At 45.8% G+C, this 23,510-nt stretch overlaps 1 protein-coding gene and 1 pseudogene across 2 annotated transcripts in view; one reads left to right on the forward strand and one right to left on the reverse strand.

Moving 5' to 3' along the window:
- Window positions 1-344, reverse strand: part of LOC134563457 (DNA-directed RNA polymerase II subunit RPB2) — a 24,301-nt gene extending 23,957 nt beyond the window's left edge. For both annotated transcript variants that reach the window (XM_063421380.1, XM_063421379.1), the window contains exon 1: window positions 189-344. In XM_063421380.1, the coding sequence (XP_063277450.1) occupies window positions 189-207 (19 nt within the window). In that variant the 5' untranslated portion in view covers window positions 208-344. The remainder of the gene's footprint in view (window positions 1-188) is intronic.
- Window positions 264-19,003, forward strand: LOC134563460 (nitric oxide-associated protein 1-like; annotated as a pseudogene).
- Window positions 19,004-23,510: the final 4,507 nt, after the last annotated feature.

The raw sequence follows: 23,510 nt of genomic DNA on the forward strand, positions 1-23,510 counted from the left end.
GGTGTCCTCCCCTTGCTTGGCTCAGGGACCCTCCGGCTCCCCGGCTCCCGCGGGAGATCTCGCAGGAGATCCCACCGCATCCCCCCCATCTCCCGGCTCCCGCGGGCCGCGGCGCGCCCAGCGCCACCCTTGGCCCCCTGGCCGGGACGGGCGGGAGGAAAAGGCGAGGAGAAAGAAAAATTCCTCACCTTCGTCTGCGTCGTACATGGTGGCGGCGGGAGGGGCCGCGGGCGGCGGTGGCCGAACGAGGGGCGCGGCGGAGCACGGCGGAACCCGGGGAGCAGGACGACGGCTGCGCCACCCGTGACGTCACGCTCGCGTCTCCCGTGAGGCGCCCGCGCGCCCTGTGACGCCATGCGCGCACGCCCCGCGGTGCGGCGATGGTGGTCCGTGCGGCCTCCCCATGCTCCGCCTGGGCCCTGCGCTACTGGCCCGCCTGGCCCGGCCCTGCACCCCGCTGCGGCGCTGCGGGGCGGTGGCGAGGATCAGGAACGCTTCGTCTTCCTCGAGTACGAGCCGGACCCGGCTGAGAGGGCGGCGGCGGCGCTACTCCGGGAGCGGGAGCTGAAGCCGCGGCGGGCGCGGGGTGCAGCGGCTCGAGTGCCGAGCCTGGCCGACCCGTCGGTGCCGCCGGGTGGCGTGAGCTGCTTGGACTGCGGGGCCGAGATGCAGTGCGAGGACAGCGGCGCGACGGGCTTCGTGCCGGCCGAGAAGTACCGCAGCCTTCTGTCCGAGGGTCCCGCGGGGCTGCGCGGCGCTGTGTGCCAGCGGTGCTGGGCTCTGGCGCACCTCGGGAGCGTCCTGCGGCTGCGGCTGCGGCTGCCGTCCGACGAGCACCGCCGCGTGGTGAGCGCGGCCCTGCTCTGCCCGCCGCGCCACGGCCGCGGGCCGCTGCTGCTGTACGTGCTCGACGTGATGGAGCTGCCCGACCCCGTGCTGCCGCAGCTGCTGGCGCTGCTGGGCCCCGACATGCCCGCTGCGGGCGTGCTGGTGGTGGGCAACAAGGTGGACCTGCTGCCCGCAGACTGCCGCGGGCACCTGGGGTGGCTGCAGCAGCGGGTGGTGGCGGCCTGCTCCCTGGCCGGGCTGCGGGGAGGCGCGCTGGTGGCCATCTGCCTGGTGAGTGCCAGGACGGGCTACGGCATCGAGGGGCTGGTCAGCTGGCTGCAGCACTCCTGGAAGTGCGCCAGCGATGTCTACCTGCTGGGCGCCACCAACTCCGGCAAGTCCACGCTCTTCAACACCCTGCTGCGTTCCAACTATTGCAAGTCCCACGCCCCCAACATCATCAACGGGGCCACCATGTCCGCCTGGCCAGGTCAGGGTACCGCACGGCCCTTTGTAGCACGGGTAATGGGGGATGTGGAGTGCGCAGAAAACTGAGCTGTGGGCCTCTGGGCAGCCCTCGGCCACCCCTGCAGCAGGAGAACCTGTCACCAAAGGGGTACCTGCCACCCTGAACACCTCCGTGGTGGGCAGCAAGCTCCAGAGGTGTGCTGTGCTTCAAATTGTCACCTGCGAGGAGTGGCTGAAGTGTTTAACCCAGGGAAAAGGAGGTTTGGGAGACCTTATCACTCTCTGCATCTATCCAAAAGAAGTTGTAGCCAGGTGGGAGTCAGTCCCTTCTCTGAGGCAGCCAGTGACAGGAGAAGGGAACATAGCCTTAAGATGCACCAGGGCAGCTTTAGGTTGGACATTAGCAGGAATTTCTTCTCCAAAAGGATGACTAGACATTGGAATGGATTGCCTGGGGAGATGATGGAGTTGCTGTGCCTGAATGTGGCACTCAGTGCCGGGGTCTAGTCAACGTAGTGATGATCTCAGAGGTTGTTTCCAACCTCATTGATTCTGTGATTCCTCAAGGCAGTAGGAGTGGGATGCATGTACTGAGGGTGCTGTGCATCCTGTGGCACTAAGAGGCTCGATAGACCAGCATGGGTCTGTGTGTACCCCTGCCAGTTAGGATGGCACCTGATGTGCATGCCTTGCCCTGTCCCTATCCATTAGAGGTGCCCTCCATTCTGGAGAGGCTGGGAGGTGGAGTGGTGAGCACCTGTAGGCCAAACCAAGCTGTCTGGAGTTGAGACTAAGTACTGGAGTGTACTAAGTCAGCCTTGGCACCACTTGGCTTTGAGACCCTTTTATTCAAACTATAGGTGAGAAAAGGTCTTAAGCAGGTGGATGGCTTGTTTTTGCTTCCCTAAGTTGGGAGGCTAGTACTTTATGGGTACAGCTGTAGTTCCTTCTCCCTATTACTGGGTTTCACCAAAAAGTTAGAGAAGCAGTATCGGGATTTCTCCCGATAACTCCGAGGGTCCAGCCAGCGGAGAAATGGCTTAATAAAATAGCGAGACGGCTTCCCAGGATATGCTTTGTAAAATAAAGTTTTAATAACAGGAAAAATAATAAACGTTACAAAATGAAAAGAGATAAGCCGAGCACAGTGTACCAAGCACAGCTACACAGGCTAAGGCACTCCCAAAAAGCCTCGTGTACCCTTATGCAGGCCCTTTAGTACTCGATGGTCTAGGTGGGCTTTTTTGGCTCTTGGCCCAATGAGATGGACACTAGACTTTGAGGTGCACTTCTAAAGTCCTATCACTGTGTCTGTGCTGGGACCAAGCCAATTACAGCGAGCAGGCTATAGAAAATTCTAGCTTCACTTCCTTATATGGAAACACCTGCTCGGGTACAGAAATGCACGACTACATCTCACCCTGTAAAATCATATTAAAAAAAGAAAAAAAAAAGAGAAATAGTTACTTTGAAAAATTCTCACTTTTGTTCATAATTGTGATTGTGTCAATAACTTATTGTTATTTAACAATTTGGTTTATAGTTAAGCTTTAGTTTTATGGATTACAAAATTTTAAATTTGGTACTTTCTTTTTATTAGCCAATCTTTTAAAATTAATATTTAGTCTCAAATTACATATGAATCTTATTTTACTTTTTGTTTGGGGAGATTTTTTCAAGTGAACTATATTTTCTTTTTCTTTTGCATAAAGATTTGACAATAACTTTTAACATACAACAACGAACAATTTTGACATGACAATAATAACTTCAAAAATTTTAACAGTGCAACTTTTATAAAACTTAAGTCTCTGCTTCAAACGTATTTCAGTGTCTATAGTGCTGGGCTGTGTCAAAATGCAGAAGTCTTTTTGAAGACACAGTCTGTGGTCACTCTGGGTCCTTTTGCATGCTCTTCTTGAGGTGTGTTCTGCTCTCCTTTCTTCTTTTGTAGTTGTGACTCAACTTCTTTTGCAGGAACTTTCTTAGAGTCTGTACCTGTGGAGACAAACAAAACCTCTCTCCCTGCCATAAAGGACAGGCTCTCAAATTTGTCTTGTTTTCAGAATTTTTATGAATATGAGAGATTAAAAAACATATATATAACTTTGTTCAACCTTTCTATAATAGAAAGCACTACACCCTTTCCCATTTTTATCTTTTAAAGAGCATTTTTAGCTATTTGTGTGCTTTTTAACAATAGATTGGCTTTTGAATGAATTAGTTATAATATGTGGTAGATTTGATATGTTGAAAAACTTCTGTAATTTTAAGAACTGTACATTTAGGAATGAGAAATGTTTACAAGAGATGTTTTAATTGTCTTTTTTGGTCTTTTTCTCCTTTATGTGTTGAGGTAGAACATACTTTAAAAAGTGTGTGGTTAGACAAGTGAATTTGTTTGAATTGTTTAAATGGTTGATATTGCATGATACTTGTTTTTAATTTTGAGGGTTAACTTTTGCTGCTATTGATGGCGTAGTTAGTGTTTGGTAGTTTGGGCATGGTTGCACAATTGTCTTAATTTGGCTTTGAGATATATGCGACACTTTTTACAAGAGCTGATGTATTTTGATGTATGGTTAAAAGTTTGCTGTTACCTTGCTATTTGCTATAAAACTTAGGAGTTTAGTGTTTGCTTTAACATGTGACACAATACAGTTGCTGTTGAGAAAAAAGGAAAAAGATTAGTATTTTAATGTGAATTTTACAATTGATTAGAACTTTTTCTTGAGAGGTCTCTGCTCCCTCTACTAAACTTGCAACATAAAAATTTGTAAACATAAAATATGAACTTTGAAAAACATGTAGACAGTTGTTCTTTTTTGGTTTTGAGATATAGTTTTTAGACTTTCTTAAAATCTGATTTTTATTTTTTGGTGTTAGGATTTTACTACATGGTTATGAGACTTTAGATTTTCTTGACTTATTTATAAAACGAATTGTTTTTAGAGGAGTATGAATTTTGAAAGGTTTTCAATTTAATTATAGAGATGAATTTAATAATTTTTTTTTTTGTAATATTTATACGGGCCATTTTTTAAAAACTTTTGAATTTTGAATTAACTATTTCAATTAAAGATATGAGCAAGCAAAATATTTTTGCAGAATCTTTTCCTGTAAAGGAAAAATTATTTAGGAATTCGCTTTTATAATTAGTTTGGAATATAAATTTTTTGGGCAAGTTATTACAATCTTCTTGCTTAATTGACAAAACAGAAAAGAAAAACTTTTTGTATTGGAATTACTTGGTAGTCTTTTTCAGATCTTAATGAAAAAATTAACTTATAAAGTTCTGGGTTTCTTGTTAAAACTGCAAAATAAAAGAATAGGTCAGGGTTTTAAGGTATTTTGAGCTTGCTGCTTTGGTGGATTCTTGTGGTGGTTTTCATGACAGTCTTCTTTTGGACGAAGTCTACTTTGTATCTTGGCTGCTGGAATTGAACTGTTAGCTGTCTCTGTTCTGTTTTCTTGGAGGGTTTTAGACGATGATAAACTTTCACTGCTTCAGTCTTGCTCTGTCCTTGTTTTTGTTTTGTTTTGGTCTCCTGTCGCCAGAGCCGGGCTGGCTCTGGGGTGCTGGTTTCTTTCCTTATCTTGTGCCAGGGGTCTATGCTGGCTGATGAATCCTCTGAATCATCAGAGAAACTGCAGGACGTGTGGGAAACCTTCTGATTTTTCATCGGAGTTTGTTTACATTTCTCCGGCATGGGCGCCGCCATCTTGGGGAGGGCAAGTTCCGGGATGTCACATCCGGTTCCCACGCTCGTCACAGCCAGGGCGTGTCTGTCCAGGCTGTGGGTGGCAACCCGGGGCGGTGCCCGAGGCTTGGGACCGCCCATGGAGGGGGAGCCTCCCGTGCTGGAGTGGGAGGAGCTGAGCGACACATCAGATGGGGCGTGCCGCAGGGTCGGGCTGTACTGAGCCCGCCCACGTGGAGCTACAGTTTCTGCCTCAGAGATGGGGAGAATTCCACGTTTTTCATTGCTCTGTGAGCCCGCGCTTTCAGGGCTTTGTTCAAAACTCGCGCGCTCAAAATTAACGGACCGGGATCGCCCGTATCTCGTACCAGGAGACTGAGGGGGTGGGGAGGGCGGTTGGAATGGAACCCTAGCCTGCTTGGCCAAGGCTGGCACAGGTCCCACTCCGGGGGTCTGAGGAGGGCTCGGGGGAGGGCTTTGAGCCGCCCCGTGCCTTCTCCTCGGGAGTAAATCAAACCGGTTTTTTCTGGGACTTGGGGCATCAGAACTTGGATTTTTATCTTCATGTCTAAGGTGAGCAGGAGCCTTTTTGCATTTTACTTTCTGGGCTCCTTTTTTATGGTTGCTTTTAGAGGCTTTTCCCAAGGTTTCTCTTTCTGCAGTTTCAAGTGTTTTTTCACTGCTGAGCCTTTCGCCTTCTTCTGTTACAAAGTCTAACACAGTTTTAAAGATGGGTCTTAATTTTAACACAGATTTTTTCTTTGAATTATACAACTTCAATCCTATTTTGTCCCAAAATTCCACTGTTACTGTTTCAGCTGTATTAGTGTCCGGATACTTCTTATAGACCCATTTCACAAGTTTTTTAAGTTCTTTCCTCTCAAACTTATAGTCTTGAATAGTCAGTTTATAATTAAAATAACAAAAGGTGTCTCGCTGTTCTACGGATTGCCGGGTCCCCATTGTCACTCACCAGAATGGCTCTTGTGATCCCCCGGCAGCTCTTGGTTGTCTCCGACTCTCTCAGGTCACTCGGTGATTAGCTGTTCTCCAGCTCTGCTAGACTGCAGCTTCTCTCTTCTAAAGAGTAATCCACCTTGTACCAGAATCGGTGTCCGGCAAAGACCCCCTCTCACCGGTATAGGGGTTCAGTCAAAAGGCTCCCTCTCAGCCTTTTTGACCCAAAAATGTGGTTTTATTTTCACGACCAAAAAAACCACCACGAGCTCGCTTTTAAAAAAACGAAAACCAAGAGCAAAATGGCCTAGCTGAACGTGAGGGCTTGTCAGCAAACTTTGATTCAGTTACCCTAATGTAGGGTCCGTGTTCGAAGGCGCCATTTATCGGGATTTCTCCCGATAACTCCGAGGGTCCAGCCAGCGGAGAAATGGCTTAATAAAATAGCGAGACGGCTTCCCAGGATATGCTTTGTAAAATAAAGTTTTAATAACAGGAAAAATAATAAACGTTACAAAATGAAAAGAGATAAGCCGAGCACAGTGTACCAAGCACAGCTACACAGGCTAAGGCACTCCCAAAAAGCCTCGTGTACCCTTATGCAGGCCCTTTAGTACTCGATGGTCTAGGTGGGCTTTTTTGGCTCTTGGCCCAATGAGATGGACACTAGACTTTGAGGTGCACTTCTAAAGTCCTATCACTGTGTCTGTGCTGGGACCAAGCCAATTACAGCGAGCAGGCTATAGAAAATTCTAGCTTCACTTCCTTATATGGAAACACCTGCTCGGGTACAGAAATGCACGACTACAAAGCAGTCTTTCTGTAATCTTGTTCCTCAGAGCTGAAATGTATCAGGTAGTCAGAGACCCAAAAGTGCCCTCTGTTTTTCCAGGAACAACTCTGAACCTGTTGAAATTTCCAGTTATTAACCCTACATGTGACAGGATATTCTGAAGGCAGGAGAGGCTAAAAGAAGAGGCAACAAAAATAGAAGATCAGCTAAGCAGTGAAGAAAAAATAGTACCTTAATCAACTTAAAAAGCAAGGTTATTTAGTGGGTGAGTAAAGGTGTTAGTTTTCTGCCCCTAATGAAAACACTGCAATACACAAAGGTTATTTTGACCAGTGTTTGCTCCCAGATTAATGGGGGCAAGACCTCTATCCTACTCCATAAGTGTTGGAGTCTAGAACATCCCTCTGGCCACCCTGGAGGGTTTGGAGACCAGACAGGGGGGTTTGGGATCTGTACAGGGGGGTCAACCAGCCTCACACAGAGCCCAGGAGGACACTGCCTCTGATCCCTGTCCATGGGAGTGAATGCCCACATTGTATGAAGAATCACAAGCTGAGAGAATTCAAAATAAGTAGTAGTTAGTTTATCACAGAGTGTAAATGTAGAATCTAGGATTTTTAGTATATGGGTTTGAAGAGGCAAGATGGAAGAATTGGGGAGTGGTCCTGTCCTCCTTGTTCTTGTTCTTTTCCCCCATTTTCTGCTGAGTTGTATTACAAGGATTGGTTTAGAGTAGAAATGACATGTTAACATAGGCAGTAAGTATTGGTAAAATTCTGTAAATAAAAAGTACTTTGTGCACGGTGGTTGGACCAGGGAAATGGTACAAAGGGTCCGGGACCCTCTGATCTGCCCCAGACCACTGCATGTCCTGCTCTGCTGGAGATGCCTTGCAGAGCTGAGAAAGAACTAAGATAATGTACCCTGCCAGGGAGGCCTGGCAGAGCTGAGAAAGAACTGAGAGAAAATGAATAAACAACCTTGGAAACATGCACTGGCGGACTCAACTTGTCTTCTCTGTCTCTGGCTCCGGTGTGAGACCCATTGGGCAAGAGAAGCTCGAAAGCCTTATTACCTCGGGGAACAGCAACCCTGAGGAAAGTCTCAGGGAACAGCAACCCTGAGAAGGAGAGAGAGTCCCGAAAACCTTATTACCTCGGGAACCAGCAACCCCGAGGAGAATCTCAGGGAACAGCAACCCTGAGAATAAGTAGCATCCTTAATACTTTTGAATACCTGTCAGCTGTTGTAATAGCAGAGGGTTCCTCTGTGCAGTACATCTCCTGTCTGAATGAGGCTGGCAAATTCTGATAGCTTAGTAGTTTGCAAGGATATCATAGTATGGGCCATCTCTTGTTCCCAAATAAAGAAAATAAGTTTAATTTCAAATAATCACATTTGGGCTGCAGGGTACAGGGGTTGTACATCATTTTAATATATATTCAAAAGAGAGGGTTGCCAGAAGATAGCTCTGGTTTTCAGATAAGTCTGTGTTTGGCAGTCTGAGGCACTGAAAAAAGAAGGGAGCCTGCTTTACCATAAATTGGAAATAAAGTGTCTATTATCTGGTCCCTGCTGAGATTTTGGGGCATGAGAATGCTAAGCAAGAATTATAGAAGGGATTTTTTATCATTTTGGCTTTTGAACACACAAATTTCTAGCCACATGATGTCTTTATCACCTTTATATTAGTAATGTGCATCTCTTTTAAGCCATCAAAGGGGGAGATATTTGATTGAAGGAAAGCAAGTTAATAAGTAAATTACCAGGTGTGAAAAACGTGAGATGATTAATTCATGTTCTTATAGTAAATTGGAAAATTATAAAGCTGTATAAATTTATATCAGGTAAAAGTCTATGTTTTAGGAGGTTTCTCCATTCAGAAGAGAACAAAAGACTTTGCAGCCTTCTCAGGTATTGGGAGGGGACCTATTGAGATGAGCCAGTATCAGCAACTCACACCTCGGGAGCCACCTTCACAGACCATCAAGCAATATCACCCATATCTCAGACATTCATCAACTATAAGAATCCATAGAAACTGAACATTAACACATAGACTTGGGAGGGGAGCTCTTTTCAATCCGACCGGAGATGGATTTGGGTTTGAATAGCAACCAAGAAACAAAAGGAAATATGGAGAAATATTGCCAGAGGCAGAATAAAGAGTATAAAAACCAAGCCTCGAACATGGCAAATTCGTGTACCCAGCTAGAGACACAGACGGCCAGGGTCTATGTCTATGAGTCACCCTTGGCTCTCTTTTTCCCAGGAGAAACTCTGTCAAGTAAGTGTCGCTGTTTGGGGGGGGGGGGGAGTTTATTGCTTAAAATTCTGTAATTTGATTCCAAATTTTGTGATTTAAATTTTTAATAAACCAAATTATTGAATTTGGTAATAAATTGTCCTAGCATTTATAACACCAGGAAAACCTTTCATTTTAATCCAGGAAGAGTTAGAAGAACATTTCAACAGCAGAAGTCTAGCGCTGAGATTGACTTCGACCCTGACATGCTCTCCTACAGCATGGATGAAGATCCTAGAGATTCCCCTAAGAAGCATGAGGAAAGGGAGGCGTTCACTCACAACGAAGTGAAGGATGCTCAGTGGTGTTTTGACACTCCAGGAATTGTAAAGGAAGACTGTGTAGGTACTCTGTGGTGCTGTGTTTCAGGGTGACAGGGTTTGGGAGGACTGTTCTGCCTTAGCTGTGCCTGTGGGAGATTGTTTCTGCTGTAGTCCTGGCATTAGGATTCTCATAGTTTGGGAATTGTATTAAGGTTTGTATTTACTTGAGAGGGGTTCATGTGGCTATGCTGTTCCTTTTCTGAGAAGTGCAATACTGCCAGCTTTGCGAAGGAGCTGCAGGACTGCATCACCAAGCTTCCACAACCTCTGAACAAAGGGAAGTAAGCAAGAGTGCTCTCAGTAAGTTCACACCAGCATCACCCAATTAAGCTGGCACTTCCTTAGCTCTTCCAGCCTACGGAAAAAGGTGGAGCTTAGGAGGATAACCAGAGTTGTATGACCGAACCACATTTATCCTGAAGCTAGGAGGATCTACAGTGTTGCTGCTACTGGCTCCAATACATCAGGCTTTTGTCAGTAGAGCAATGCCCTACTGAAGCCGGTGCTGACAAAGTGCTCACATCCAAAACAGGCATATTTTGATTTTGGTCGTTTTAATACCCATGCCAAGCTACACGTCATCTTTTGGGGAAGATTAAATAGTACAGGGAGACAGGAAGGTTCTGAAGAGAATGAAGTGCAAGGACTGCACTGAGACTTTACAGCTCAAGTGCAGGTGCTGCTTTCATGAACACTAGAAGACTCCTGGTTTTCTAGTGATGTATTTGTCAGACCATAACCTGCTTTACTAACCTGCACTTAGGTCTCTGACAGCCAGTGTAAAGACTGGCATCAGTTTAGAGACCTGGCTTGATAACTTGAGACTGTGTGCGTTCTTCCCTTCTTCTGGAGTTGAATACATGTGGAAAATACTTCCTGCATCCAGAAATAGTTGCTGCTGTTTCTGATTCTGATTATCCTCACACTGTCCTTTAGAGAGGTCCGTGCCAAGTTTCAGAACAAGTTTTGTTCCTGTAGTCAATGTTCAATCTGAGTGAAGGACAAGCAGATTGTCTGGAAGATTTTGGAAGGGGAGATTTTTCTTGTTTCTCGCTTACTGTGTGGACCAGAATTGAACTGTTGTGTCAGATGTTCTTGACATTGCTTTACTTGGTCTTTTTCCTCTATCAATATAAGGCCAATACTAACTTTGTTGTTGCCATTGAAACATCTGGAATGAGTTATGACAATTTATTTTACAGGTTTTGAATCTCCTAACAGAGAAGGAAGTAAAGCTTGTTTTGCCATCACATGCCATTGTTCCACGAACCTTCATTCTCAAGCCAGGAATGATCTTGTTTTTAGCAGCCTTGGGACGTACAGACTACGTAGAGGTAAGGGAAGAAAGGATTTTCAGAGCAGGTGCTTCATCTCTTACTGTAGTACCAGCCATAAAAGGCTTTCTGGATAGCTTTCCCAGACCCTTTCATTGCTGCTTTGAAGATGATGAGTCAGTTACTGAATCACTGTATGAAGCCAGAATGCCTTGGGATGGGTAGTTGAAAGGTTTGTTACTTGTTACCAGCGTGCAATATTAGTGTATAATAGGACCTTGGCAAGGCCGTCTCTACAGGTTAATAGATCTTAAAGGTCCAAGAACATTTTAAAATTTTATGCAAAGTTGTTTATTACATGAAAGCACATATCTGAAGGTGAGAGAGTTCTAAATGAGCGGTCTTACAATCGGTTGTGAGCATAAAGTCTTAGAAATAAAATACCCAAATAAACAGTAGTCTTAACATGGAACTTAACATTCCAGCCTTAGGATAAAATAACCTCCAACTCCTGACCCCAAGCAGGGTTCCCGGCCGTGGGGTCGCAGAGGCAGGAAGGGGTCCCGGGATCATGAATCCCAAACAGGGTTCCCGGCCGCAAGATCACAGAGGCAGGAAGGGGTCCCGGCTGCAAGGTCACAGTGGCAGGAAGGGGTCCCGGGGTCTGAACCCACACAGAGTCCCCGGCAGCCCCGAACAGAGTTCCGGGGCAAATGCCACAAGGGGAAAAAGAAGGGGACCCCAGGGCCCTGATCCCAAGCGACAAAAGCTACAATAGATGGTACCTTGAGAATCCCGTTTCAGCTCCCTGGCAGGGCTCCTTCCCCAGGCTGCAAAAGGTGGAGGTTGGATCGATAGATCGGATTGATCAATCGATACCTCCACTTCCAACCCAGAGGCTTTTTATCTCTATGTTACAAATGCATATTCATGCCTTTATCTACACACTACCCAATCTAGGTTCAATTTTCTAAGTTCGTAAAACTACGAAAAACTACGAAAAGCAGTATCAAAAACCTACGCATATAGCATATCTATTAGTGTAAAAACTCTATCTTGCTAATGTAAAAATTCTATCTTATTATGCGTAAAAACTCTATCTTAGCATACATGAGAAACTTTATCTTATTTGCGCAAAATTCATACCAAAAATTATAAACAGTACTCTACTATTTTTGTTATGTCTAAACTCTATCACTAAGCCTGAAACTCTGAACTTCTACACTAACAATTAGGCACTTAGGGTATGTGAAGCTTAAAGCTGAAGCTTATATTTCTACTTTATGTTTGTGTGGCTTTATATATTTGTCATGGGTTGAAGCTGGCCAAATGCCAGTGCAGCCATGAGTGTATATTTTTCCTAATGAACTACTGTGAGATATGGTCAAGAACAGAGCAGAGCAGGCCTAAAACTTGAAATAGAAAGAAAATTTTATTAACCTACATAACAACAGACAATAGACAAGAAAAGAAAAACCCAAACACCCAAAAGCAGAAAAGAAAACTTCCCAGAACACTTCTTCTCCTCCCCCCAATTTCCCTCCCTTGCATGCTCTAACAGTTAACACAAGCACATTACCCTCATCTACTTGCTTAAACCTTCCACAACCCTGGGTTCCCAATCCAAGTCATCATCCCTTAAAAAAACAATCTTCAATCCATCCAGGGAGAGAGGAGTCTCTCTCGCACTACAGACCCCCCACAGGAAACACAGGTCCATCCTCCCGTGTTCCCATGTCACCCATGGCACCACCTGTAGAATTCTACCAGGGTGACACCCTCCTTTCCATGTCCAGTGCTCTCACCACCGTCCATGGACCAAAACCGCAATAGGGCTCTTTTAAGGATGTTTGGCCAAGTACCAAAAACCAGCCATCTTCTCATATTGGGACAGCAGTCCCCCCCACATTTACCCCTGGGGCCGAGGGTTCCAAGAACGAGGCCACAAAGTCTTTGGTTTTGAGCCAAAATGCATCCACCCAAATACAGTCTTATTTATGTTCAGGAGAGTCCAGGGTCCGTCTATGGCTAACATTACGCAAGAAAAGTACAGCCCAAAAGGCCACTCATCTTCATCTCTAGCAATCGAGGGGGGTTCTTTTCATCATGCTTTATCATCTCGGTCCCAGGCTGTCCCTCTCTCTTCTGAAACCACCAGCCATGAGAATCAATGTCTGGGAACAGTCTTCCTCTGCCTCAGAAAGAGTTAAAAGCTTCTATCTCCCGGCAAGGCCACAGGCTCAGGCACTCGCAGACTCTGGCAGCTCCCACACACAGCTCGCAGCTCAGCACCTTCTCCCTGGGGGGGGGAGACAGGACGAGGGGGGGGGACGGGACAGGGGGACGGAAGGCACCTCCAAAGTTCTCCACCCCTCCATCTTTGATGGGGCTGGCCCAGCTCCAGTCCCGTTCTCTCTCCCCCCCTGGGGCCCGAGGCCCACCTCAGCCAGGCCCATCTGGCTCCCCTCCCCCGCCCAGCCTGGCCAGGCTGGGCAGGGGAGAGGAGAAGGATGCTCCTCTCCGAAAGCGGAGCCAGAAAAGAGAGAGTCCCTCTGCCAGCCCCTGCTTTTAACCCCTTGTGTCCTCAGAGGCGTGTCCAACCCCTCAGTGGCCACCAAACGTGCCAACATTCAAACCTGACCAATGATTAGTTTGACCTCAGCTTCCTGAAAAAACTCACTTCCCGTCAAACCAGGACAATATTCTAATTTTTCTAAAGGTTTTAATTCAATCCCTACACTTCTCACTCTCTGCGGAGGATCCATGGAAACATGGACTCCAACAGGACCTGCTTTTGAATGCTGGTAAACATCTGTTTAATGCGTTTCCCATGACATACAAAGAGGCATGAGGGAGGGAGGGAGGAAAATGTCACAATTAACTGGGAAAATAGGTGGGTTTTCTCATTTCTGTGTTTTGTGAAAGCTCTTAGTAACATTGTGTCTTTTCAGTGTGTAGCTGCAGCCTAATTATCTCCCAGTCAGCCTCTCCAGTGGAGAAACTGCTTGAGAAGATTCAGGCAAAGCAATCAAGCCACACATCCACACACGTTACCGGCTAGCTCAAGCAAGGAGAGGCAGAAGGCCCTCAGCCACAGATTAGTTCCAGCGAAGTTTATTCTATGTGTCGAAGGAAGGTCCGTGGGCCAAAAGAGGCCGAACCATGTGATTTTTGGGTTATATAGTGTCTCAGGTTTGTGGGTGGTACAAGGGGCAGGGGGCAAGTGGCCATAGGGAAGCCCAGAAACTGGAACCCAGGCCCCACAGCCAATGGGGAAGCAAGGAAAGGGGACACCATGGGAGGGTGATGGACATTGGGAAACCCAGGGAGCAGATTGTGCAATGTTTGCGAAGAACCATGGGGGAAAACCTTGTTACATGTGGAAGGGGTATCTTTAATCTTCACTTTTCCAAGGCAAGGCAGTTGGGAATTCTTTTAAGGGCACTAGGGACTCCACAGCTGTCTGCTAAAAGAGAAAATCCTAGACATTTGTCTTTTCTGGCTGACCTCTGAAAAACTTGTCCAAGGAAGCAATTAGTTGCAATTGTATTTATCTTCTGTAAAAAATACTTTTCAAATGTGCTGTGTGTCTCTTCTGCCAATAATTTCTTCAATTTATTAAAAATCCCATGCCACACACCTTTATTGAACTGTGTGGAGCTGACCTCCCATGATGCTTCCTCTGTAAGAAGCAGTTTCTTTCATAAGAACATGAGACATTATCATAAGTTTTAGATCATTTTATCAGTAGCTTGCCCTGTTTTAGAGGTGTGTATGGTTGTTCCTTTGTTTCAGTCTGCTGTCACCATGAGATTTTACTAGTTGCTGAGCGTTCATATTAAAGTAGAAGGTTTGCAACTTTTCACGCTCCTTTCACGTAAACACCAGCTATGTTCTATAAACATAGCCATTGTTTTCACATTCCTTGCTGGGACAAACAAGACTGTGTGACAGACCCCTTGACCAATGTGGTGAGAGGTGGGAATGCCCACTCTCCAATCCATGGTCACCTTGCTAGAAGTATATAATAGGAAGTAATAAACAAAGCAGGAGGATTCTCCCTGCTGCTGTCTGATCTCCCCAAACTCTGGACTCCGTGTGTCTTTCTGGCAAGGCTCACAGCGACAGTCTGATTTCCAAGATCACTGCAGAAATGTTGAATTGGTACTTTGCTAAGGACAGTCTTGACCTGCTGGAAGAAAAACAGAAAGGTGGAGGGGGAAGGATTCTGTGAAGTAAAAAATATACTGGTATGGCAGGAGCACACATCGATGGATCAGTCTTGAGTATCCATATCTGCTTGAGATCTTGGAGGACAGTTGTGCTCAGATCATGACAGAAGCTCCTGCCTCAGCTTAGACCTTTGAGCTTGAAGGAATTCCTGCACTTACTTCTGGCTGCTAGTAGTGTTTGGAGAGGTCTCTCCTCTCTCTGAGCTTGTTTGCTCTTCCTGCAAATGTGATCAGAGTGCCTGCTGAAATTGCTCCACTGACTGCATAGCTTGAGAGCAGCTAGAACCAAGTACTGTTGAATGAGCACTGTGTGTGAGAAATGTAGAGTGATAGAAGAAGCACCAGACCAGATGTCCATCACCTCTTGTGCTGAATAACTGTAGCAGTGCATTTCCACACCCAAGCAGGTATCTCTGTATAAGGGAAAGAGTTTCAACTTACTTTGGAACATGTAAGGAAGTTAAATTAGAATTTTCTATAGCCTTCTCATTGTAACTGGCTCAGTGCCAGCACAGAGAGTGATTGGGCTTTGGAAGTGCATCTCAAAGCCTGTTGCCAAGTTCATTGGGCAAGGTGCCAAATAGCCCACCTAAACAATCAAGTACTAAAGGGACAGCACAGAGATGCTCGAGGCTTTTTTGGAATGCCTTAGCCAGTGTGTTTTCTACACTGTGTTTGGCTTGTATTTCTTTGTTCAATAATGTTTATTATTTTTGTCATTATTCAAACCTTTTATTTTACAAAGCATGTCCAGAGAAGTTGTCTCGCTATTATTAAGCCATTTCTCTGCAAGGCTGGACCCTCAGAGGTATTGGAAACCCCAATAAATAACCACACTGAGTTTGTTCTTGTGAATTAAATGAGAGCAAAGATCTCTCTTGGATGATTTACTTGAGCTGAGCAGCTGTGCTGGCAGTAAATGTGGCATTGAGGGTGCTTTGAAGCAGGATGGTAAAGACACGGGTCTTCTCTCAAACTTGAATCCCAATTTTATATAAACCCTGGCTGCTGTCATTGGCAGAGGCAAGCATCTCTCGGACAGGGAAGGGGCATCAAGCAGGAAGGTTTTCAACACGCAGGAAAAAAATGGGGCAGGAGAGAGCAATTTAGGGCTGCTTTTCTGTTAGCATAATTAGCATCCTTTTGCTATTTATTTCAGGGAGAAAAGCCTTCCTGTTTTTTTGTCTTGGCTTCTAACCTGTTGCCAGTCCACGTTACTACACTGAGTAATGCAGACACTATGAGAAGCATGCAGCCCAAGAATTCCTAAAGGTAAGGGGGCGTGATGGGGGGTGAGCTTGTGGCTGCAGGGAGTCAGGACCCCTGTCTGGGGCACAACTGACAGGGAGCATCCACAGGTATCAGGAGTTTGGGACTTGTGCAGTGGGTGAATGGAGATGCGCAGTGTGGAGCATTCTTGCGTAGACTGCATGGCTGAGGTGTGTTAAGAAAGAGTACTCAAGATTATGTGTTTTCGGCAGAGTTTCTGTTTCTAGCATTCAGGCTGATAAAATTTGCAGTACTCTGATTACTCATACTTGGCTTTTCTTGAACAGCCTTAAAGTGCGGGCAGCAACAGGGATATTTTCCTTGGCAAACCTACAGACTGGGGTTTCAGAACAGACTGCAGCTGAAAAATTTACCTTTCTTATTCTTTTCCTGCTGCATCTTCTGCACATATCTTGATCTCTTGGTGGTCTGGCTTTTTCCTTGGTATGGCAATGTTCTGTGTAGCACTTGCAGACTGATGGGAGGTGGGGTGAGCTGTCCCTGTCCTGGCATTTCCATTCCTGTGCACATGGAGAACAAGTGCTGTCACTCACATCAAGGCAGCTGTTCTGGTCCACCAGCTGCATCCTGCAGTGGGCACTCCATCTTTGCTCACTTCCCACAGGGTTCCTCTGGATGTGATCCTGACTCTGTTCTGTCAAACCTGAAATAACTCCTGGAGTTTATTCAATCCAACTCTTCATTGGCTCACAAATGTTTAATGTCTTTATTCTCCCTTGTGCCTTGCTTGCCAGTTTGAGGTAGGAGTGCTGAAGAATATCTTGACTGTTAATTCATTTCCCTGTGTTTTAATCTTAGGTTCCCATGGGTGGGGAAGAAAGAATGAAAGAGTTCCCCCCACTTGTCCCTCAGGATATTACATTGAAAGGAATTGGTACCACTGAGGCAGTTGCAGATATCAAGCTTTCCTCTGCAGGTGATTTAATATTTCTTCACTTGTTTGTTTTGCAGGGTCTGCATCCTAGGAACACTGATAGGAAGAGGCCTCTGAAGGGGTGAAGCCGTATTTCCTGCTCAGAGCAGGACAGTCAACAACACCAAATCATAGCAGCCATGACTGTCTAGCTGAAGCGTGGGAGCCTTTAAGAATGGAGATTGACAGCCATGCTTGTACAGGATGGTAACATTGGGATACTTTATGCTCAGGCTACCATACAGGTTCTACAGCATCAGGAATGGCTGTGACACTGTCAGCTGTCCAGGTGAGAGGGAAAGGGCCATTGATTGGAAAGCTTCATTCTCGTGTTTTTGGTAGTTCCCACTGTCCCTCTTAAATTTACCAGGAAAGATCTGTATCTGAGAAGAGTAACATGGCTTTAGGTGCTGCCTGTTGTTGGGAAAGGGCTGGATATGACCTTTGAGCTTGGTTTCTCAAGCAACCACACAAGGGTAGCTCAGATTTTTAGCCACTCTGGGAGGCAGTAATTTGTGTCAGAACCTTGTTTTGTTCCTAGGGACTTTTCTTCCTCACTGTCCCTTTTCTCTCTGGCTGTGCAGGCTGAGTGGCAGTGATGGCTCACATGGAAGAGGAATTGCTGCTCCGAGCCTACACTCCCAAGGGCACTGCGTTGGTGGTGCAGGAGCCTCCCCTTTTGCCTTACATCAGTACCATCAGAGGGGCCCAGATCCCAGGCACTCCTGCCTACAGGACCAAAAAGCCTCCTTCCTTTGTGGAAAACCTAAGAACCACAGAAAGCAGATAGCGTTTCTCATCATCCGAGCAAGGCAGAAGATAGAACAGCCCCTGGAGAACCCTGTGGCTTATTGGTATTCAGAAAATGTTGGACTTATTTTGAAAGGCCAGCAGGCACATTTTGGAAAGCAGGCCTGGTGGGGAGCTCCACAAGTCCACATCTGATCCTGCTGCTGAACTGCAGCCATTTTGAATGAACTGAGGGGCTGGGACCTTGCTGTGGGAGGGGAAACAGCTTCTCCCTGGGATCTGCATTGACGGGCAGATCCCTTTACCTGTCCCCTCTTAAAATACGGAGTGCAAACTCACCTGCCTGACCTCATCTGACTTTGCTGTTCATAGAGCAGGTGGTTTCTTGCAGGCATGCTCCCTCATGTCAGAAATCATCACCTTGTTGTTAAGGTGTTTCCATAGTTAAGGGGGTGGAGGGAGTTGGAAGGAGCAGGGAATGCTCCAGTGTGGGTATGGCCCTCCTAGTGGCTGATACTGATTCAACAATGTGGTAAATATAGTATGTTAATTCGTGTTTTGGTGCATGCAAACTGTAAATATGTTCTGTAAAATGTAACACTGGTTAAAGTCAGGCACAGAACTGACTAATCCCAAGACGGGCAACACCCAGAAACCGCCATTCAGAGGAGGACAATGCAATGCCAGGAATTGGAGACTTTGCCATTGGCATCAGAATAGAGGACACATCAAGATAAGAAATCAGTCCTCCTCCCATAACAGCCGAGCCGAGCAGTGAACACCCGGCCATCACACTTATCATAGGAGGGGAACGCCTGTTCATTCAGAATTTTGTCTTCCATTCACCCAAGGAGGAAAGAAATTGACACTTCTCCCTCCCAGAGAAAACCCCATTCAGCAGATCAACAACATCGATACATTCGAATAACCACCCCAAGAAAACAAAGAACTGTGGGGAAATCCTATGCCAGGGGCGAAATAAACTGTATAAAACCCGGACCCCAGAAGGGACCAATTTGTGAACTCTGGGGGATTGTAGTGCAATAGAGGCTGCTTTCCGTTCACCCTCTGATGATCCCGGGAATTGTCACCGTAACTCCACTTGTTGGTTTTACTGAAATTCTGTAATTTTATTTTTTTAATAAACCAAATTATATTTAATTGGCAAAGTGGATTGGCATTTATAACAAACAACATCGACCAAAATTCATGTCCTTTCTCTCCTTCAGCATCTGGAGCAGATTAGGGTGTGCAGTATCCTGCTTTTGGACACAGGAAAAGTGATTTAATGAAACACAGATCTGCTCATGTGCCTGAAGAAGAAAGTTTTACAATTCACTGCTTTGATTTGGTTTCTGTAGCTTGCGTAAAGGTTTTTGAAACCAAGGGTATAGAATAAAAGTTGTCAAAGATGCTCTTTTGTCGACCTAGTCAACAAAGCACTTTTTGTGTGGGCATAAGCATCTTGCTAAACACATGAAAGCTCCAGTGCAATAATAAACATGCTCAATCTGCCAAAGACAGACTGTGAGAGACACATGGCCAGCCAGTCTGGTGGAAAAGAGGCAAAAAAAGAGTATCTTCTAATCTCCTTACCATTTCACTGATGTTTTTTTCAATCAGTCCATTGGTCCCCAGAGGCAGCTCTGCTGTCTTTGGGTGCTTGGCTGTTGTCCTGAAGAAGCCTGGGTGATCAGCAGAACTCATTGGCTCATTCAGCATCCTCTTCTCACCATTGTTGCCTGTGGGATGTATTTGCATTGCTTTAGCAAAACCTGTCCCTTTTGCCCTGCTCTTTGTTTCCCCCCATTTTCAGCCCGGACCCACCATATGGGTCTGTCAGCAGCCCCTGCTCAGGGCCACTCTGATCCCCTATTTGAGTCTGCTGGGGCCTCCTGTGGAGCCACTTTCCATGCTCTGCCACTTCCTTCACCTCTTCCTCACCCTGCACTGCCGCCTCTTTCCCTGCTTCCCACACTGGGGTCCGGTGAGATAGGGTGGGTGAAGCAGGGCCAAGGTGGGGGTTGGTTTGAGAAGCGCTGGGTGCCATGAGGTTTGAAAGTCGACACTGCCTTGAGGGAGTTCCTTGTCCTTGCTGGCAGCTGCCCAGTTCACCCCATGTAGAAAATCAGTTGTTCTTTGGGAAGGTCAAGCTGCTGCCAGTGAACACAGGGAATGTGGTTCACGTGTTCAGTCTGTGTCTAGACTAGAGTTCCTCCCATACATTAGAGAAAATATGTGCACCCTCACACCTTGACTTCTCAGAAAGTCTTTTCTAGTTTTTTCTAGAAGAAAAAAACCTATGGCAGCATGTCCCTCACTGCTCAGGGTGTGACTCTGTCATGGGTTGGCACTGGCCAGATGTTAATGCACCCATGAATATATGTTTTTTCCCTAACAACTACTGTGGGATGTGATCAGGAACAGAGCAGAGCAGGCTTAAATCTTGAAAACAAAAAAAAACCACCAAAACTTTATTACATTACATAAGAACAGAGACAGAAAAACTCTTAAACACACACAGAGACAGAAATAAAAACTTCTCAGAACATCTCTTCTCTCAGTTTCCACCCCCCACACATTACTCTTCACAGACCAAACCTTTGGGTTTTAGATCAAACAATCACCACTTAAAAAAACACCAATCTTCAATTCAGCAAGGGAGAGAGGAGTCTCTCTCGCACCACAGACTGTTCTTCAGAAAACACGGGTCCACCCCTTATGTGTTTCCATGTCACCCCTGGCACCGCCCGGAGAAGTCTGCCAGGGTGACACTCTCTTTTTCTTATGTCCAGCGCTCTCACCGCTGTCCATAGTCTGAAACTGCATACAGGGCTCTTTTAAGGATACTTGCATGCCGAGCTGTCCCCCTTTTTACCCAGGGGCCGAGGTTCCGAGAGCAGGTCTCCCCTGAGGGCAGAGGGCGCCACCTCACCCTCCCCCTCTCTTCTCTGCTCGCTCCACTCTTCAAGCGCCAGTCACTGTAGCAAAAGCAGGGGCAGCTGTATACACCCAAAATGCAGTTTATGTTCAAAAGAGACTTAAGTTCAGTCCATGGCTAACATTATGCAAGAAAAGTCCAGCTCAAAAGCCACTCCTCTTCAGTCTCTGCCCATCTGGGGTTTTTTTTCATCTCCTTTTGTTATCTCAGTCCCAAGCCGCTTCCCTCTCTCCTCCGAAACCACCAGTCATGAGAATCAATGTCTAAGAAAAGTTTCTTTCTGCCAAGCAAGGGTTAACAGTTTCTAGCTCTCGGCAGGGTGCAGGCTCAGGCACTCCCAGGCTCGGCAACCCCCACGTGGCTGGGCATCTTCTCCCAGAGTTTGGGGGGGAGGGAGGTGAGCACACACAGAAGGCACTTCCACAGTTTTCCACCCCTCCATCCTAGACGGGGCAGCTCAGTTCCAGTCCTGTCCACTCTCTTCTCCCCCCGGGGCCCCAGCTTACTTTAGTTCCACCGCGTGGTTGTCCTGAGCCCGGCCACGTGGCTCCCCTCCCCCACTCAGCCCAGAGCTGAGCAGGGGAGAGGAGATGTTTCCACTGCTGAAACCAGAATCCAAAAGAGGCCGAACCCACCTGGAGTCCTGCTTTTAACTCTTTGTGTCCTCAGAGGCGTGTCTAAACCTCCAAGTGACCAATCCAGGTGCCAGCAGAAAAGCTGATTACTGATTGGCCTGCCCACATCCCCCTGGAAAAATTCACCTCCCCCTGCAACCACGACAGACTCACACAGCTCTCCTGTTTTCCTTCTGTTTATTTGTTGCGAAAGCCAACATGTGTGGCCACTCCTAGAGTGTGCTTGGCAAGCATCAGAGCACAGGCAGCAAGCTCCAGAATGTGTTTTTTCAGCATGGATATATAGGACTGTAGCTGTCTTCCTGGCTGGATTTCTTTGTGCTGTTGGCAGGCCTCACATTTGGCTGCCAAAATTACTGAAGGAGTTTCCAGCAGGACCGGTGTGAGGATTATCTGTTTTAGCTGTGCAAATCCTCACAATGCTGTGATTATCAATTTGCCTTTAACAAAGGGAAAAAGCATCATCTTTTTAATGTTTAATAACAAGATTCTAGAAGCTTTTTTTCTTTTTTGAGAGAGATTCTTTTAAAAATTCCTTTTGTGGTGATGGAAGAGAAGGTGCCATATTTATCTCAACTGTTGTAACACACACAGCAAACCAACCCCTGTACAAATTCTGCCCATTCTTTTTGAGCAGACCATGGATTTATCAAGTATTTCCCTTGACTTGTTCATAGCTAAATGGGAGAACCATGTTGCTTTATGTATTTCTTAAACATTTCCTGAACATTCTTAAGCTGGGAAGAAGCTAAACAACTTCTTTATGTGTCTAGAAACAGCATGAACAAGTCACATTGTTCAGTTTATGTCTTAAGCAAGAATACTGAGAAGAATGCAACAGAATACTGAGACAGGGACCTCTGCATCTTGAACAAATGCAACAATCCAAACTTCTTCCTGGATGAATTACATGCATCAGATGGTGGTGAGAGAGAAAGAGTATCAAGATCTGCCAGAACTGCCAGCTTAATATCACAACCCAAAAGCAGGTGAAGGTATTGAAAGTTACCAAAGTAACACCTACTCCTTTTCATCCTTGACTGTATGACAGGTGTGTGGATGATGTACATCATGAAAAAAGACTGGTAAGACAGCACTTGCCCTTCCTCTTACACGTCAGAGGTCTGAAAGGCACTGTAGCTTTTTGAGGCAAAAGCCACTATAATGTTCTTGTGGGGATGATGCAATTCTGCAGTGCCTGAATTCAGAGCTGTGCTTACAGGCCACAAGAGAATCCATCAGTCCTGTCTGTCTAGCTTCCAGCTTAAAAGTATCTTTGGTACTGATTTCCATAAAAACATCCACTGCTGAGCATAATAGTCATGGCTGCAGAGGTGAATACCCATGGCTCTGCCTTTTTGCTTTGTAAAGTTCTCACACATTTGGTGGCTTTAGTTCTTCCTGGAGCACTGCCTGGAGTGGTGTCACTCCATTCCCAATGTGAAACAGACTGTAATTTGAACAGACTGTTCCTCAAACTTTTATAGAAGAATAGAAGTTTGGATATGTTTCCATCAGTGAAGTGTCTGGAAAAAGAAAGGTAAAAAGATTAAGAACTTCAAACACTCAAAAAGTGAAGAAGAGGGAAAAAGCTGGAGCAAATAGAAGAAAAAAGTAAGCAGCAGAAATTGCTTAAAAGAGGACTGCATTTAGAGACAACAAGGTTTAAACTTTGTGGTCTTGTGTGCAAATCTCAGCACAGGAACATTTCCAAACTATGGCCTGGACTCTGAGCCCCACAGACGTTAAAACAGTTCTAGAATGGGTTACAATTGACAAGTGTTATGGAAACAGAGGGAAATATAAATAGCTACAGGTTTTTTTCACAAAACTGTCAGAAATCTGTCCACAGAGCTCAAATATCATGTCTCTCTTGTCTAATGTATGCTCCACACCCAAAACCACAAAAGGAAACATACTACATTTGTTTTAAGGGTGCAACTGAACTCAGCAAGCAGTTGTTGCGATCAAAAACAATACCTTTGCACATTTACACATTCACTAATTAAAAATAAAAATGTAACTACAAAATTAGTCCTGATTTTTCCCTCTGCATGGTAGATTGTACTGTATTTAATCTGAAATTAATAAACATGTATA

This window comes from Prinia subflava, chromosome W, assembly GCF_021018805.1.
Source record: "Prinia subflava isolate CZ2003 ecotype Zambia chromosome W, Cam_Psub_1.2, whole genome shotgun sequence".
Taxonomy (NCBI): domain Eukaryota; kingdom Metazoa; phylum Chordata; class Aves; order Passeriformes; family Cisticolidae; genus Prinia; species Prinia subflava.